Here is a 13,489-nt window from a genome sequence, read left to right as displayed (position 1 = left end):
CAGCAGGTTCCACAACAGGTAATATCTGCGGGGTGAGACACCACACAGGGACCCCTGTGGCAACAGGACCCCACGTCCCACATGACATTTGAAACTGTGCCAGATAACCACTTAGAAAAATCCATGCTCCTAATTAAAGAGTTGTGTGCGATTAGAGAACCGGAGATCGCTGAGAGAGCAGCTTTCTCCATCTCTCCCTTCCTTTCTTAGCCTGATGGCAAAAGAAACTCTCAAGATAGTTTAGAAAGAACCTTCCCTGTCTTTCATACATTTGAAGATTTGATGGATGCTTTTAATTGCCATTTAAAAGCAGTCCTCCTCTGTGAAGATTTTTTTAGAGTCAAAGTGTTTGGGATTTTTTTTAATTACAGAGATAAATGTACTGGCTGCATGTGGCTTCATAGAAAGGCTGGGTGACAGAGCCACGCAAGTGTTTTTATTTATCTGAACTTTGCCTTTTGCAGTCCTCGTTTCCTAAGAAACCAGGCACATGTGGTGCTGCTTCATGTGGACAGTGAGTCTGACCCTCTTGACTTTCTCCCCTAGCAATTTTTTATTTAGTTGCTCAGTTTTATTAAAAAAAAGCCTTGACAGAGGGCAACTACATCCTTCCCAGACCAATGATAAAGGGGGCTGGGGTGCAGATGGGCACTGCCAACCTCCTTGCTGAAGGCAAGGCTGCCGCATGATCTCACCCATATTAGTCAGGGGAAAACCAGCCCTGAGACGTGTGTGCAGAGGAAACCCAGCTCCATTGTTTCCACTGCTCATGGAGCAGCTATTTATTTATTTATTTTCATTTGACCTTTTAAAATAAATATGTCCTTTGGGATTCCTAAGCATGTGTCAGTTTTTTGTTTGTTTTGTTTTTCTTTTAAAAAGAAAGCCTAAATGTCAAGGTAAGGTTGAAAGTTGTTTAAGAATGTAATGTGCAATTTCTCACGCCGTTCCTAGGCAATAACGTATCCGTAACCCGAGTTTATGATGCTTGTTTCAGGTGCAATCCGTGCAGCACGTATATCCAGCCCAGGTCCAGTATGTGGAAGGAGAAGCTGTTTATGCCAATGGAACCATGTAAGAGTCTCTTGTTGGCTGTAGCAGAGCCCTGTTCCCCTCCCAGCTGGGCTGAGCCCTTCGGTCCTCCCAGGCTCCTTCCACCCCAGCACTGCCTGCCTTTAAAAGGAGGAAGAGGAGGAGCTGTTTCACATCCTACCTCGTGTGCGTGGGGGTAGTTTCAGCCACGCTCCAGCCTTGGGGAAGCATTGTCCTCATGGAGGGACTGTTCTCCAGGGAATCTGGCTCTCCCCTACATAAAAGGGTATTTTCCTCTGCCCAGCCCGTTGTGTGGTGAGGTGGGGCGGCTTTAGGAACCAGAGCATAGCTGGTAGAGGAGGAAAGGGGTTTTGTAAGGTTTCCTCTTCCTGCTCTCTGCTGTGCCTGCCGGCTCTGGCCTGGTGCTCTCAGCCTTTGGCACTGAGGTGATGTGGCACCCAGGTGGCAGACGATGGCTGCAGAATGGCTCTTGGCTCGAGCAAATCCCATCGACAATGGAGTCTTTCTAAAAGGTGATCCTGATTTCGGAAACCATTGTCTGTGAGATTAGATCTGTGAGCTCCTCTTGACCTTCTGACCCTGTTGTTCCTTTGGCAGACGAACCACCTACTCCTACAACACCGAAGGTCAGATTTACACCCCCAGCAGCACAGCATCCTATTTCGAACCTCAGGGAGGTGGAGCTCAGGTGACTACAGCGGCATCCTCTCCTACGGCCATTCCCTCTCACAACATGGTGGGCATCACCATGGACATTGGGGGAAGTCCGATCCTCTCCGGCTCGGGAGCCTATCTCATTCATGGGGGGATGGAAAACACTAGACATTCTCTGTCACATACTTCACGCTCCTCTCCAGCAACGGTATGTAGCCCTGCAAATATTGCAGCTCAGGGGCCAGGAATTATTGCAAGGGAACTGAAAAGCCTTCAGAAAATAGATCTTCCTGTCGTTGTCACTGTGTATATGTCTGTATAACGTGTCATGCAAGGGAGAGAATAGACACTGGTGTACTACAGGTATTTTTCAATGGGAGTTTGCAATGTCCCTCTTGCTGGTGGGCAGGGGCTTGTCAAACTTTCTGAGAGGATCGCTGAAATTATGCAGCATGGAGATAGGAGAAAATTCTCAGGGGTTTTGGTTTTTTTTATCCCTGAGCAAAATGTTTTGGCTTTCCAATTCAAAAGAATTGTCTGTATTTACATTTTCCAGTAAGTATAACATGAGGCTTACCCCAAAATAAAGAAACACGTAAATATATTTTTAATTATGAAGAGACACGAAAAATCCATTATTAACACAGTGGGTAATCAGCACCTAAGGCATGTCAAGCTGATCATGCCAAATGCAGAGTGATAGAAAAGTCTTTGTATATAACTACTACACCATTGTGTATTCTGTCCATGCCATGTGTTACAAAAAAAAGTATTTTAGGGATAATACTGATCAAACAGAAATGTTTTAAAGCTCTAATATTTTTTGATGTCCCTCCAGCTGACAGTGGAGGGGCCAGGTTGCTGGAAGCACAGCTGTAGAGCTGTGGGGGACTCGGGGATACAGCTATTAACCTAAACCAGCCTTTCTGCAGCTGGGACCTACCAGGGCTTTGATCTGAGAATCTATCAGCCCTTGGTAGCAGCTGCTGCCAGGGGTGGGCTGGAGCTCGTTTTCTGGGACGCCGCTCACCTTCCTTTCCAGACTGACTTAGGTGTGTTTATCCGTTTGCATGTAAACATAATTACAAATGTAGGTGTAATTCAGTGTATGTGGCCAGATTTTAAAATGTGAACAGCACCACCCAGGGAGAAAAACAGGAGCAGTTTGCTACGGAGAACTGTTGAAAATCTGGCTGGTTAATTGTACTTCCTTTTCCCATTGAGTTTTAGAATATGGACTTCATGGTTTTTGAATCCGTGTGCCTTGAAAAGTTGTCTTTGATCCTGGAGTAAAAGGGCTCAGCCTTAGGTCGAAGTAGGGGAAAAGTTCTCATGTTTGGGTGGATGAGAAAATGACAGATGGATCTGGATTAGCTGGGGTTTGTTTCTTTCATGAGAATTGTGTCTATTTTAGCTGTTCGTAGTTAAAAACTAGCATTGGACCATCTTTTGATTTTTGCTCACACTTGTTATTTTGGAGGAAGTGGCTGCTGATCTTGTCACCTGCGTGGGACTGCATCTTGCAAAGCTGCACAACAGTACTCTTGGGTTTAGTTTTCTGTTTTTTTTTTTTTTAAATTTCCATGGTGATGGTCACAATGTGAAAAGCCCAAGTAGAATATCTGTCAATAGAAATGTCCCATGAACGGGTTTAGTTTGTAGCTGTCTATCACATGAGATACAGCTGTTTAGCAAAAAAAGAAATTAGGAAGTGAACTTTATGAAAATTTATCTGAAATAAATGCACTCGGTGGCGTGTAGGTATGAACTTTCTGAAGGTATCGGAACACGGAATGTCTGTGGCTCTTACGGGGGGGCGCACGGGGGTGAAATAGCGCATGGACGGCAGTACAGGGATGTGTCCGTGTGTGGCTTTCAGTTCTTTCAGCACAGGTCAGAGTTGAGGGGGACAGAGCAGAGCGTAACTGCTTTGGGTTTCATGTAGTAATGGGTGGACAGAGAGTGGAAGGCTAAAGGAGAGCAATGACTAAATCAAATCATTGGGTAGGAAGATTATTTTTCATTGCTTAAACAGAAAATAGGAAAGGGTGGTGTTAAAGAGGCTGGAGAGGCTGTAGTCCTGGCAAATTGTATTTGTGGTGGAATTAAGAGTTTTGTGGAGAGAAAGCAAAGTACAGCTCATGCAGATGTAGCCAAGGAAGCCGTAGTGTTTGCACATAGCTTTAGGGGGTGGTGCAAAAGGGATGGACATCAGAGTGGCCAGCAATGTGAGGGCTTGGCAACCTGGGAGGCAGCTGCAAGGAATGGGGAAGCGAGGGCTTGGTGGGGGATGAATGTTTGAGGCAGAGGTGGAACTGAGACCTTGAAAGCAAGGAGAGTGTCTTCAGAGGAGACTGCGAATGAGGTCGCCCTTCAGAATTAGCAATGGTGTGAAAGCTGCCTCAGGAGGTCTGGTAAAGCCTGTATGTACATAGTAATGAAATCAAGTATTTTAAGAAACCTGCTTCCATGCCTACTGGAATAATGATGTTCTGCTCCATCAAATGGGCTGGAACAGCACATGAAGCAGTCCCATTCAGTGCTCGTGCCAACAGAGCACTATTAATCTTCATTTAAATTAGGCTATGCCCAGAGGAAATCCTTAGGAACTCCAGTAAGTGGGTGCTCAGAGCTCCTCACCTTCATGCAGGGCTGTTTAAGAACACGGGGTCTTTCCCCTGTGATAGTTTTTTTCCTGCAGATTTAAGGTGTCTGTTTGTATGGGACACTTGCTGCAGTGCCCAGAGGACAGGCAGTGTTGCTGTGCTTGCACAAGAGGTGTTGCTCAGCTGGCACTGCTGCTCCTGGAGCAGAGGAAGGAAATGGTGTCTCCCCCTAACACTGACTCATTTCCTGAAGGCTGCATCAGCAATCGGCCTTTGGTTCCTCATGGTACATCACGGTGTCTCAGAAAAACACTGACACATAGTCTTAGACTGACCCTTCTTTTGAATTTAGGGATAACTTCTTGAGAAGTGCCCCAGGGATGGCACTTTTGGATAAAAACCAAGGGATGTGTGCTTGAGGTGCTTGGACAGAGTATCGCTTCCACCAACAGATACGGCACAGGCTGTGTCTTTGGTTGGTGAACGTTACTTCAGAAGTTAGATCTGATTCTCCCACCTTCCTGACAGAGCTTGATTTTGTAAATGGCTGGTTTTATCTTGACCTTTATCTTCCCTGTGCTGGGAGTCAGTGCAGACTGGAGTACAGGGCTAGCATGTGAAGGAGCCATTGGCAGAGGCTTTGTGCATGTGCCTACAGATGAGTGCGACCATGCGTGTGAACTGAGGAGAGATGCTGCAGAGAGCTGCTGACTGCAAGTTCTAACTGGTGTCCTGTCTGCACTAACAGGTCACAGATAACAGGGTTTTGAGAACATCTACTAGGAGAAAGAGCAGGTTCTGCTCCTGCCAGTTCCTTAATGCGGCTTTTTTGTTGTTGTTGTTTTGAGGATTTTTTTTTCCTTCCTCACATGCAAAATGCTTGTGCTCAGGAGCACTAGAGCTCTGGGACCAGCAGCCCCCTGGGAAGCAGTTTGCCAGCGATTGCCATGGGAACCCCAGTAGCAGAAGGAGGACCAGAAGGGTCCAGGAGAGGGTCTGGGCAGAAGGCAGCAGCCATAGGTGGGCTGAGTGGGGCACAGAGCTACACAGAGGGAAGCAAGGGGGCTCTTCAGGAGTCGGAATGCCTCACCGTGGCTGCTTGCAGAAGCTCTGAGTTCGGTGGAAATGAGCACAAGTAGCATCGAGCTGTGCCAGCCTGTCCTGGTGGGAAGAAGCTCACTTAATTGAAACGTGTCTTCTTCCTTCAGGGTCCCTTTGTAGTTCTCTTCAGTAGCAAAGGGCTCTTATCCGTTCCAGTTTATGCCTTCTGTGTGTCAACTCTCCTTGTGACCATTTTATTTAATTGCCATTCATTTTTTTGTCAAAACATTAAGAAGTAATAATAACCAAAGTCATTACTTCCAGTTTTCCTTGAAAGATGTGGGTAAAATGCACCTTCTCTGTAGCAAATCTCCTTTGACCTGCTGCAGCATATCTGTCTGGTGGTGTTTTCATCTAGGTACGAAGGAGAAAGGGGAAAAACTGCCTCTCTTTCGTAACTGGTCAGTGTGTGTGGCAGAAGATCAAAAGTCCACGGGTCTGGCCCTGTCACCCTAACAGGGATTCATGCTGTGTTGTTAGTTTGCATGCCACACGGTAACGCCTCTGCAGCTTCATCCCGTAAGGACTGTGCCTCATCTGTTTGCCTCTTTTTCACAAGCCTGTTGATATAAAGCATTAATCATTCAAATATTAATAAAGAAATAATAATTCTGGCTGTTGCTAACTATCTGATTTCCTTTCTTTTCCCTTTTTTTTTTTCCCCTGTGCACATTTCCTTTAGCTTGAAAGGGCGATTGAAAACCTACAAAAAAATGAAGGGATTACATCACACAAAAGCAGTTTGCTCAACAGCCATGTAAGTCACAATCGGAATTTACACCCTTTTTCCTGCTTTGGTAGGAGCATTATCTGTAGCCCGTTGGTGTGTTCAACAGCATGAGTCTCTGAACGCAGCCTGTGATTCAGCTGTGCTGCCCAAAGCAGCCCATTCCCAAGAAACACGAATCTGCAAAAAGTGTCATGATGTTAATGTTTGTTGATGAGATGCTCTAGATTCTGTTAACTGCCTCTACCCTATGTTTATTTATTTCATCTGCCTTGCAGTGGAAATTGCTGGCAGTTAGATAAACACAGTTGAGGAAGTTCTTTCCTTTCACTGGAATGGAAAGGTGGCTGGAACGTAACTTGCAGTTCTACAGCAGTAACTTGGTGTGAATCATGACAGGTATCCCTTAGGTAGCACGTGCCAACAGCCTGCTCCTGTGAATGCCTTTACTGCCTCTTTCTGTGCCTCAGGAAGACCAGCGCTATGCTAAATCCATTCGCTAGACCTCTCTCTGCTCGCTATGCCAACAATTTCCCTGCTTTGTGCGAAGCTCCCACTGTTCTACTGGGCCTTCTGCATCGTGGTTTATGGCTCCCGTGCAGTAATGCTTAACGATGGGCATATGCATGTGTGAGACCTGAAGGGTCTAACTCAAGTCCTGTTGATGTCATTGGACTTGCTTTGACTTCATTGTGTTTTGGATTAGGCTGAAGCATGTTCTGCACTGATAAATCACAGTGCATAAAGTGGTACTTTGTTAGTCTAACAGATTTCCTTTCTGTTAGAAAGATTTCCAGATTTTCTTTTCTGGTATTTGGGGGAAGATCTGTTGTCATTCTTATGTCCTGCAAAAACATCTTTGTCCTCTTCACCTTAGAGAAGTAGCCTAAGAAAATGAAAGGAACATTGAGCCTAATGGTGTGATTCTCTTAAACTGATGTTGAACTCCAATCCAGAGCTCATGGGTGATCTCGATCCTTATTTCAGCTTCTAGAAACTGGAGGTTCCTTGTTGTAGTTGCAGAAATACAAACCTGCAGAATCAGGCTGGTAGTTCCTGTTCTGAGCACCTCTGTGCATCCTTCCTGTCCCCAGCTGAGGCCGTGCTCACGCGCCCGCGCGGTGCCCTGAGTGCTGGGCAGAGTTGTCTAAGGATAACGTTGCTCTGCAGAACTTCTCTTGCTTGTCCCAGTGCAGAAGGGGACAGAGCAGAACAGGACAGGGTGGGTCATGGTGTGTATTGGGGGAGGTTTGGAAAAAAGCAGAAAAAGGGCAGAGGAAAGAAAGCAAAGATAGAAAAGAAATATCACCTGACTGCAGTCTGTGCAAGATGCAGTTGGGACCCGATCCAGCCTCTGACCAGATCTTCCTCATCCTTGTCTTGCAGGCTAGAAGTAAAGAACTTAATGTCTCTCTTCTCAGGTCAGGGTTCATAGTTTGGCATAAGGCTTAACTTCTCTTGCAAATGCTAAAGCAAATAAGATACTTCCTGGGCGTGTGTGTGTACGCGTCAGCTCTCCCCGGTCCCTGCTGAAGACGTTGGTCCAGGCACAACATGCTGCCCTGGGCAGCGACGGGGCTGGGTAATTCCCTCTGCCCAGGCCCAGAGCCTGAGCCAAGGAGCCTTGCGGGGCCCTTGCTGCCCCGTGAACCTCCAGCCTCCTTGCTCTGCCTTCCCGGAGCACGGAGCGATGTCTGTGGATGTGTGGGAATAACGAGGAGGCGATGCTAGGAGCAGTAGTAAGTGCAGCGTGTTGCAGAACAGGATCAGGCAATCACTTTCCAGAGCTGGAGGAAGGTCGATGGCGTTGCCCGGGGAGGCTGCGCAGCCTCTGCCTGGGGAGGGTCTCAGCACTCGAATGAGCCATTGACCTGGACTGAAGGACCTGACCTCCCTTGGAAGTGAGCCCTGGTTTGAGTAGGAGGCTGGGCTGGAATCACAGAATCATCATCAAATGGTGTGGGTGGGAAAGGGACCTTTAAAGGCTACCCAGTCCAACCCCCCTGTCATGAGCCAGGGACCAGGATGCTCAAGGCCCTGTCCAGCCTGGCCTTGAACGTCTCCTGGACTGGAGACTGCCGGAGGTCGCTCCCAAGCGCAGCGTGTGGGACAGTCCAGTGAGCGCCGAACCTCTCTGCACGTCTTCCCTGGCACGTCCTGTGTTACAGGGATTTCTGCTGTCCGGGATGCTTCAGTTCCCTCCGAAAAAAACAAACAACAAATCAGAGGATTGCTGTTCCCAAATGCTTGTGTGGCTTGTGTGCCATAGTGTCAGTTTTGCCCATGAGAACCAGAAAGTGAAGCAGCAGGTGACTGATTTGTCAAGGCTGAAAGTAAAAGATGAGCTTGACAAAGCTAGGAGCCAGGAAGTTGTGAGATAATGCTAATTGCGCTGTTAGTTGTGACTTAATTGCTTGTAGCCTTAAAGTTGCAGAGTATGTCATTACGTGTTCTATCCCTCTCTTTAAATTTCACAGTTTGTGAAATTTAAATCTGTAAGTTCTTGAGATAATGGTTTGTTTGCCATCAGCAGATATTTGATGGCAGGAATCATTGCTCTAAAGTTAAAAAAAAAAAGGAAAACTAAAGGTGTCTCAGTCAAGAGGGAAGTTTTTACATAATGCTGTTTAAACAAAGCCAGTGTGAAATGGAGCCACACTTGATAACTTAATTTAGTGTCAAAAACTCTCTGAGAGGTTATTTAAGTGCACTTGAAATACCAAATTTGGAAGCCTAAGCTAATGTTGCTACCCCAGTGACACATGATGTTTCTAATGAAATTCTGTCAATCTATTGCTGCTAGTGAAACAGCTCTGCTCGCAGTGTGCTCCGGGGTTGCTGGGTCAGAGGGTTACTGCTTTGCTAATTAAGAGCTTGGAGATGATGCAAAGAAAGTTGAGAAAAGTTGCTATAATTTTTGTACGTGAGTGCCTACAGACAGACACGTGGGCATGCTATAACCTGCCTGAGGCACGGAGGCTCCTCGATATCCTATAGCACTCATAGGAGTAGGGGGAAAATGTATTTTTTCCTCACTGCCTGTAAAACAAAAAACCCCCAAATCCCCCCCAAAATAATGGACATCTTCCCTGTGGGTAAATGGATCTAGGTGGGTGCTGTTGGAGTTTTTCCCCTGAGGAAAAGATCTTACCCCCACATGGTGTTTAGGTGGAAACACCTAAAATGGGACTGAATGAGAAGTAGGAAAACTGCTAAAGGGAATAATTCTCCCTTGGCTGGGGGGGCCTCAGCTAGCAATGAAGTACCACACAGCTGCTTGCTCACCCCACACCCTCCAGCAGGGGAGGAGAATTGGAGGAAAAGACAAGGAAGCTTGTGAAATAAGAACTATTTATTAATTGAATATAAATTAATACAATCACAGTACTAATATTATCAATACTACTTATTAAAGTAATTAAGAAAATAGAGCAAAAGCTACAGTTGCTCACCACCCACCGACCAATGCACAGCCAGGTCCCGAGTAGAGAGTCAGAGCCAGAGAGCCCGAGAGCGATGGCAGCAGAGTCCAAGCGAGCCCCACGAGTGAGAGAGCGACCCAGAGAGCCAACCGACCCACCAACCAACTAACTAATGGAGGAACAAATGAGCTAATGAGCAAGCTAACGAGCTATGGCCCCCCTCCACCTACCCCCGGCTGATACACTGAGCATGCTGTGCTGTGGAATGAAATACTCCTTTGGTCAGTTTGGGTGGGCTGTTTGAACTGTGTGCCCCCCACTGCCTGTAGTGAGAGAGCTGGGAACACAGGGGCAGTATCAGAAGCTGGAAAAGTCCTTGAAGTCAGTGCGAGCACACCCTAGTACCAACTAAGTTATCAGCGTTCTTCTCAGCACAAATGCAAAACAGCCTCATACCAGCCACTGTGAAGAAAATTAACTCTGTCCTGACAAACAGCAACACACGGGGAGGAGGGTAATGACCTCACGGGGGATGAATCTCCTGCTCAGTGGAGAGACAGCGATGCTGGAGCTTGTGCTTATGTACACAGATGGCTCGGGGTTAACTGCGCAAGTGAGAGCTGACAGGCAGTTGTTCTAGAAAAGAGACTTTTCAAGAAAATGCATAGGGTTTGATGAGTTACTTGCGAAAGATTGGGGTTGAGCAGGGGACTTCTGGTGCGAGGGAAGTGTTGCTCTCCGTCGTTGAGCCCAACTGCTCAGCAGACATGTGGGTGGGCCAGGGCCCATCCTAACTCTGAGCTGGGACTCAGGAACCTGCTCTTCCTAGTCTCAGATAAAAACTCCTTAAATATGAGCCACAGACGTGTGTCTTCACTGGTTTCTTTTTCATAGAAGTGCCCATAAGAAAACCTCTCCAAAGCTGGACCTTCAGAGAAAATAGGTTTTCTCTTTTCTCAGAGAGCCCCGTGTGCTGCTTTTTCCATCCTTAAAAAGCCATCCTGGAATCGAACAAGGATGAGGTTTTTGCTAAAGGTTTTTTTTTCTTTAAAACAAAACAAATAGTCAATGGAAATAAAGTAGAAATGAGATTGAAATGCTCCCCTGTAGTGCCTATAACAAACAAAGCTGCATAGGGTTGCACAGTGATTTTAGTTGGACGGGATAGTAGTATAAACAGAAATGAAACTATGGACTGTCTTGTCATTGTCATAGCAGAGCAGAATTCAAAAAGTAAATAGAATAAGGGGAAGAATCTTTAATGTTCTCATTTTAAGTGCCTGGTCTGTTATTACTGATGCAGGAATAGCAAAATTAATGTTTTGAAAACTATTTATATTCTGACAGATTTCCTTTTTTAAGCTCTTCTGTGCATTTCGTAATAGATTTCTAATTGAATCGTGGGAGTTCAATATTGTGAAACTATGTAATGTTTGAAGGAATATAAAAGATACTTGCAGAAAAAGAAAGCTGGAACATGAAGGAAATAATCTAGAAATATCTGCGATCAGACTAAAAAAAGGCCAGAATCAAATTTAAATGAGAGTTTTACCTATATCTAAATTTTCCGTAGTAACATGCAACTTCTGGGGTTGTTTTTTGAGGCTTGGAATTAGAACAGGTTTAGAAAATAGGATAAATAAAATCAATGTTTTTTTAAAAAGCCTTCTTAATCATTAATCTTTTAAATACAGGGGGTGGCCCAAAATTAGCCCAGATGTGGACCGTTTAATAACTGAGCTGCTGGTCTTTTATGTCAGACACACTTTTGTTAGAGAGAGCTTATTGGGGCTGGGAGAAGGCTCAGGGCCACAGAACAGCTTTGGGAGCTTCCCAGGGGTGTCCCTCCTGCAGATGAGAGCGCAAAGGGATGTGGAGCATTAGCAAACGCCATCTCCTGGGACCGTAGGGTTTGGAGGGCAGGAAGGTCTTTGTCTGCGGAAGAACACATCAAAGAGTGTCTTAGGTGATGTGTTACTGGAGGAAGTTGGGAAGCAGCTCTGTGAAAAGCAGAACAGAGGGGAAAGTGGCCAAGAGGTTTTTCTTCTTTCAGCTGTGGCAGCCCCTGCTCTGCTCCAAAGACCACCAAAACTGGTGGATCCAGTTGTGTGAACTTAGGGTTGCTTTGGATCGAACCCAAGTAATGAATGAAGTCGTTTTAACTGTATGGCTTTGGATTCAGCTCGGTTACGTAGCAGAAGTTTATATTTGGAGATGTGAATGATAACCCCAGAGCATACATTCATAGGTGCGGAAGGAAAAACACTTGTGTGAGAGCAAAGTTGGATATGAAATACATAAACTGAAAATAGAAATACATAAACTTGAAGATAACTCAATGGAGTGAAGTGTCAGAGATGTCATTCCACATTTCAGGTGTTATTTTCATAGGGTTATTGATATAGAACTCAAGTAATATCCTGGTGAATTGGGACCCCACAGTTTCACCAAGAGCAAACGGTAGAAAAGAGCTGGCTACCGGAGTACAAGTGCAGAGGACTTAAGCATAGACCAGCTTGTACATCCATGTGCATGGATGAGTCCCACTGATTTCTGCACTAAGCTTGTGCTTAGTTATTAAAAACGGAACTACTTGTTGTAAGGAGGTGATGTGGCTGATATTTTGGCATCCCTAACCTGAGTCTGTTTTGCCACTGATCGGGTGCAAATGCAGCTGCTTCTGGTGGAGCTGGGCCTCTTATGGGTGGGGAGGGCAGTCTTGAAAATGTCAATCCCAAATATCCCTAACAACAATGAAAGGACTCTTGCCAAAGCTATTGATTTAGTACGTCTAGTTCCTTCAAAAATTCACTTAGTGTAACACTTTTTCATTGATGCTGAAGTCATTTAGCCAATTAAAGGAGATTGGGGTTTTTGTCATCTTGCATTTTAATTCCTGTGCTGACACTGTGTGCTGGGCCTGCCCTTTCAGACTGGCTGCGGATAAATAATTTATATCCAGTTGCAAACTTTAATCAACAGAAATGGCAGAAGAAGTTCAGATGGTAAATTTTGAAAAATAGATGGGCTCCCTCAGTTTTTTAAGGTTGCTTTGGTAACTGTTAATTTTATTGTTAAGGGAACAGTTGCAGACATGCTAATCTTCAAATTAATAAAGATTTTGCAGCATATTTGGTTCCCCTAAAATTTATTCCTCTTAGACAGTATCTTAACATCTTTATTCTTGTAAAACACAAGTTCTTACAGCTTTATTTTGGGTCTGCAGGAATTCATCCCAGTCTGAGGTGGACATTGAGATGGCAGGTGGAAGGTGGTTTAATGCTCTTGCAAAATCTGACAGTGTTTGTGTTGGGTTGATAGCTTTGGGCTGGTGGTCCTTTTAAAATGCAGCTGGCATAAGTACCACTTACACAAGTTAACTACCCAGCATTAAGTTCTCTTGAGCTCTTAAGGTCAGATGGGCTCTCCTGACATTTAATCGTTGACGCAGCCAGTTCCAGCCCCTCTTTAGACTTTCATGTGTTCTTTATTTATTTGTGTTTTCCATACATAAAGCTCCAGTGGTTGTTGGACAACTACGAGACAGCGGAAGGCGTCAGCCTTCCCAGGAGCTCTCTCTACAACCATTACCTGCGGCACTGCCAAGAGCACAAACTGGATCCGGTGAATGCCGCTTCCTTCGGAAAACTGATCCGTTCGGTGTTCATGGGGCTGAGGACTCGCCGCCTGGGAACCAGGTTGGTATAAATCTACATATAAATTAAGAAAAAAAACCCTCCTACAGCTTCTCTCACTCATGCTGAGACCTACCAAGCATTTAGCAGCAGCAGGTCTTTCTTCCAAGATCTACAGAAACAGTCAACCCTGATGTTGTGGGGGAAAAAACTGCTGTTCTGAGGCACAGAAGTAATTTCCCTGTGTTGTGAGACAAAGCTGCTTTCTCACTTAGCAGTACAGTTACTTTC

General features: G+C 45.5%; 1 protein-coding gene across 1 annotated transcript in view; it reads left to right on the top strand.

Moving 5' to 3' along the window:
- Positions 1-13,489, top strand: part of LOC104509823 (DNA-binding protein RFX2-like) — a 29,425-nt gene that overhangs the window by 2,761 nt on the left and 13,175 nt on the right. The window contains 5 exon segments of the mRNA XM_010151890.1: positions 1-18; positions 998-1,074; positions 1,651-1,915; positions 6,097-6,171; positions 13,080-13,261. The exon segment at positions 1-18 is cut by the window's left edge and continues 11 nt beyond it. Coding sequence (XP_010150192.1) covers positions 1-18; positions 998-1,074; positions 1,651-1,915; positions 6,097-6,171; positions 13,080-13,261 — 617 coding nt within the window.

The sequence above is a fragment of the Eurypyga helias genome, unplaced genomic scaffold, assembly GCF_000690775.1.
Source record: "Eurypyga helias isolate BGI_N326 unplaced genomic scaffold, ASM69077v1 scaffold7460, whole genome shotgun sequence".
Lineage (NCBI taxonomy): Eukaryota > Metazoa > Chordata > Aves > Eurypygiformes > Eurypygidae > Eurypyga > Eurypyga helias.
The sequence above is the reverse complement of the archived record's forward strand: the minus strand, read 5'-3'. Positions and strand labels throughout refer to the sequence as shown.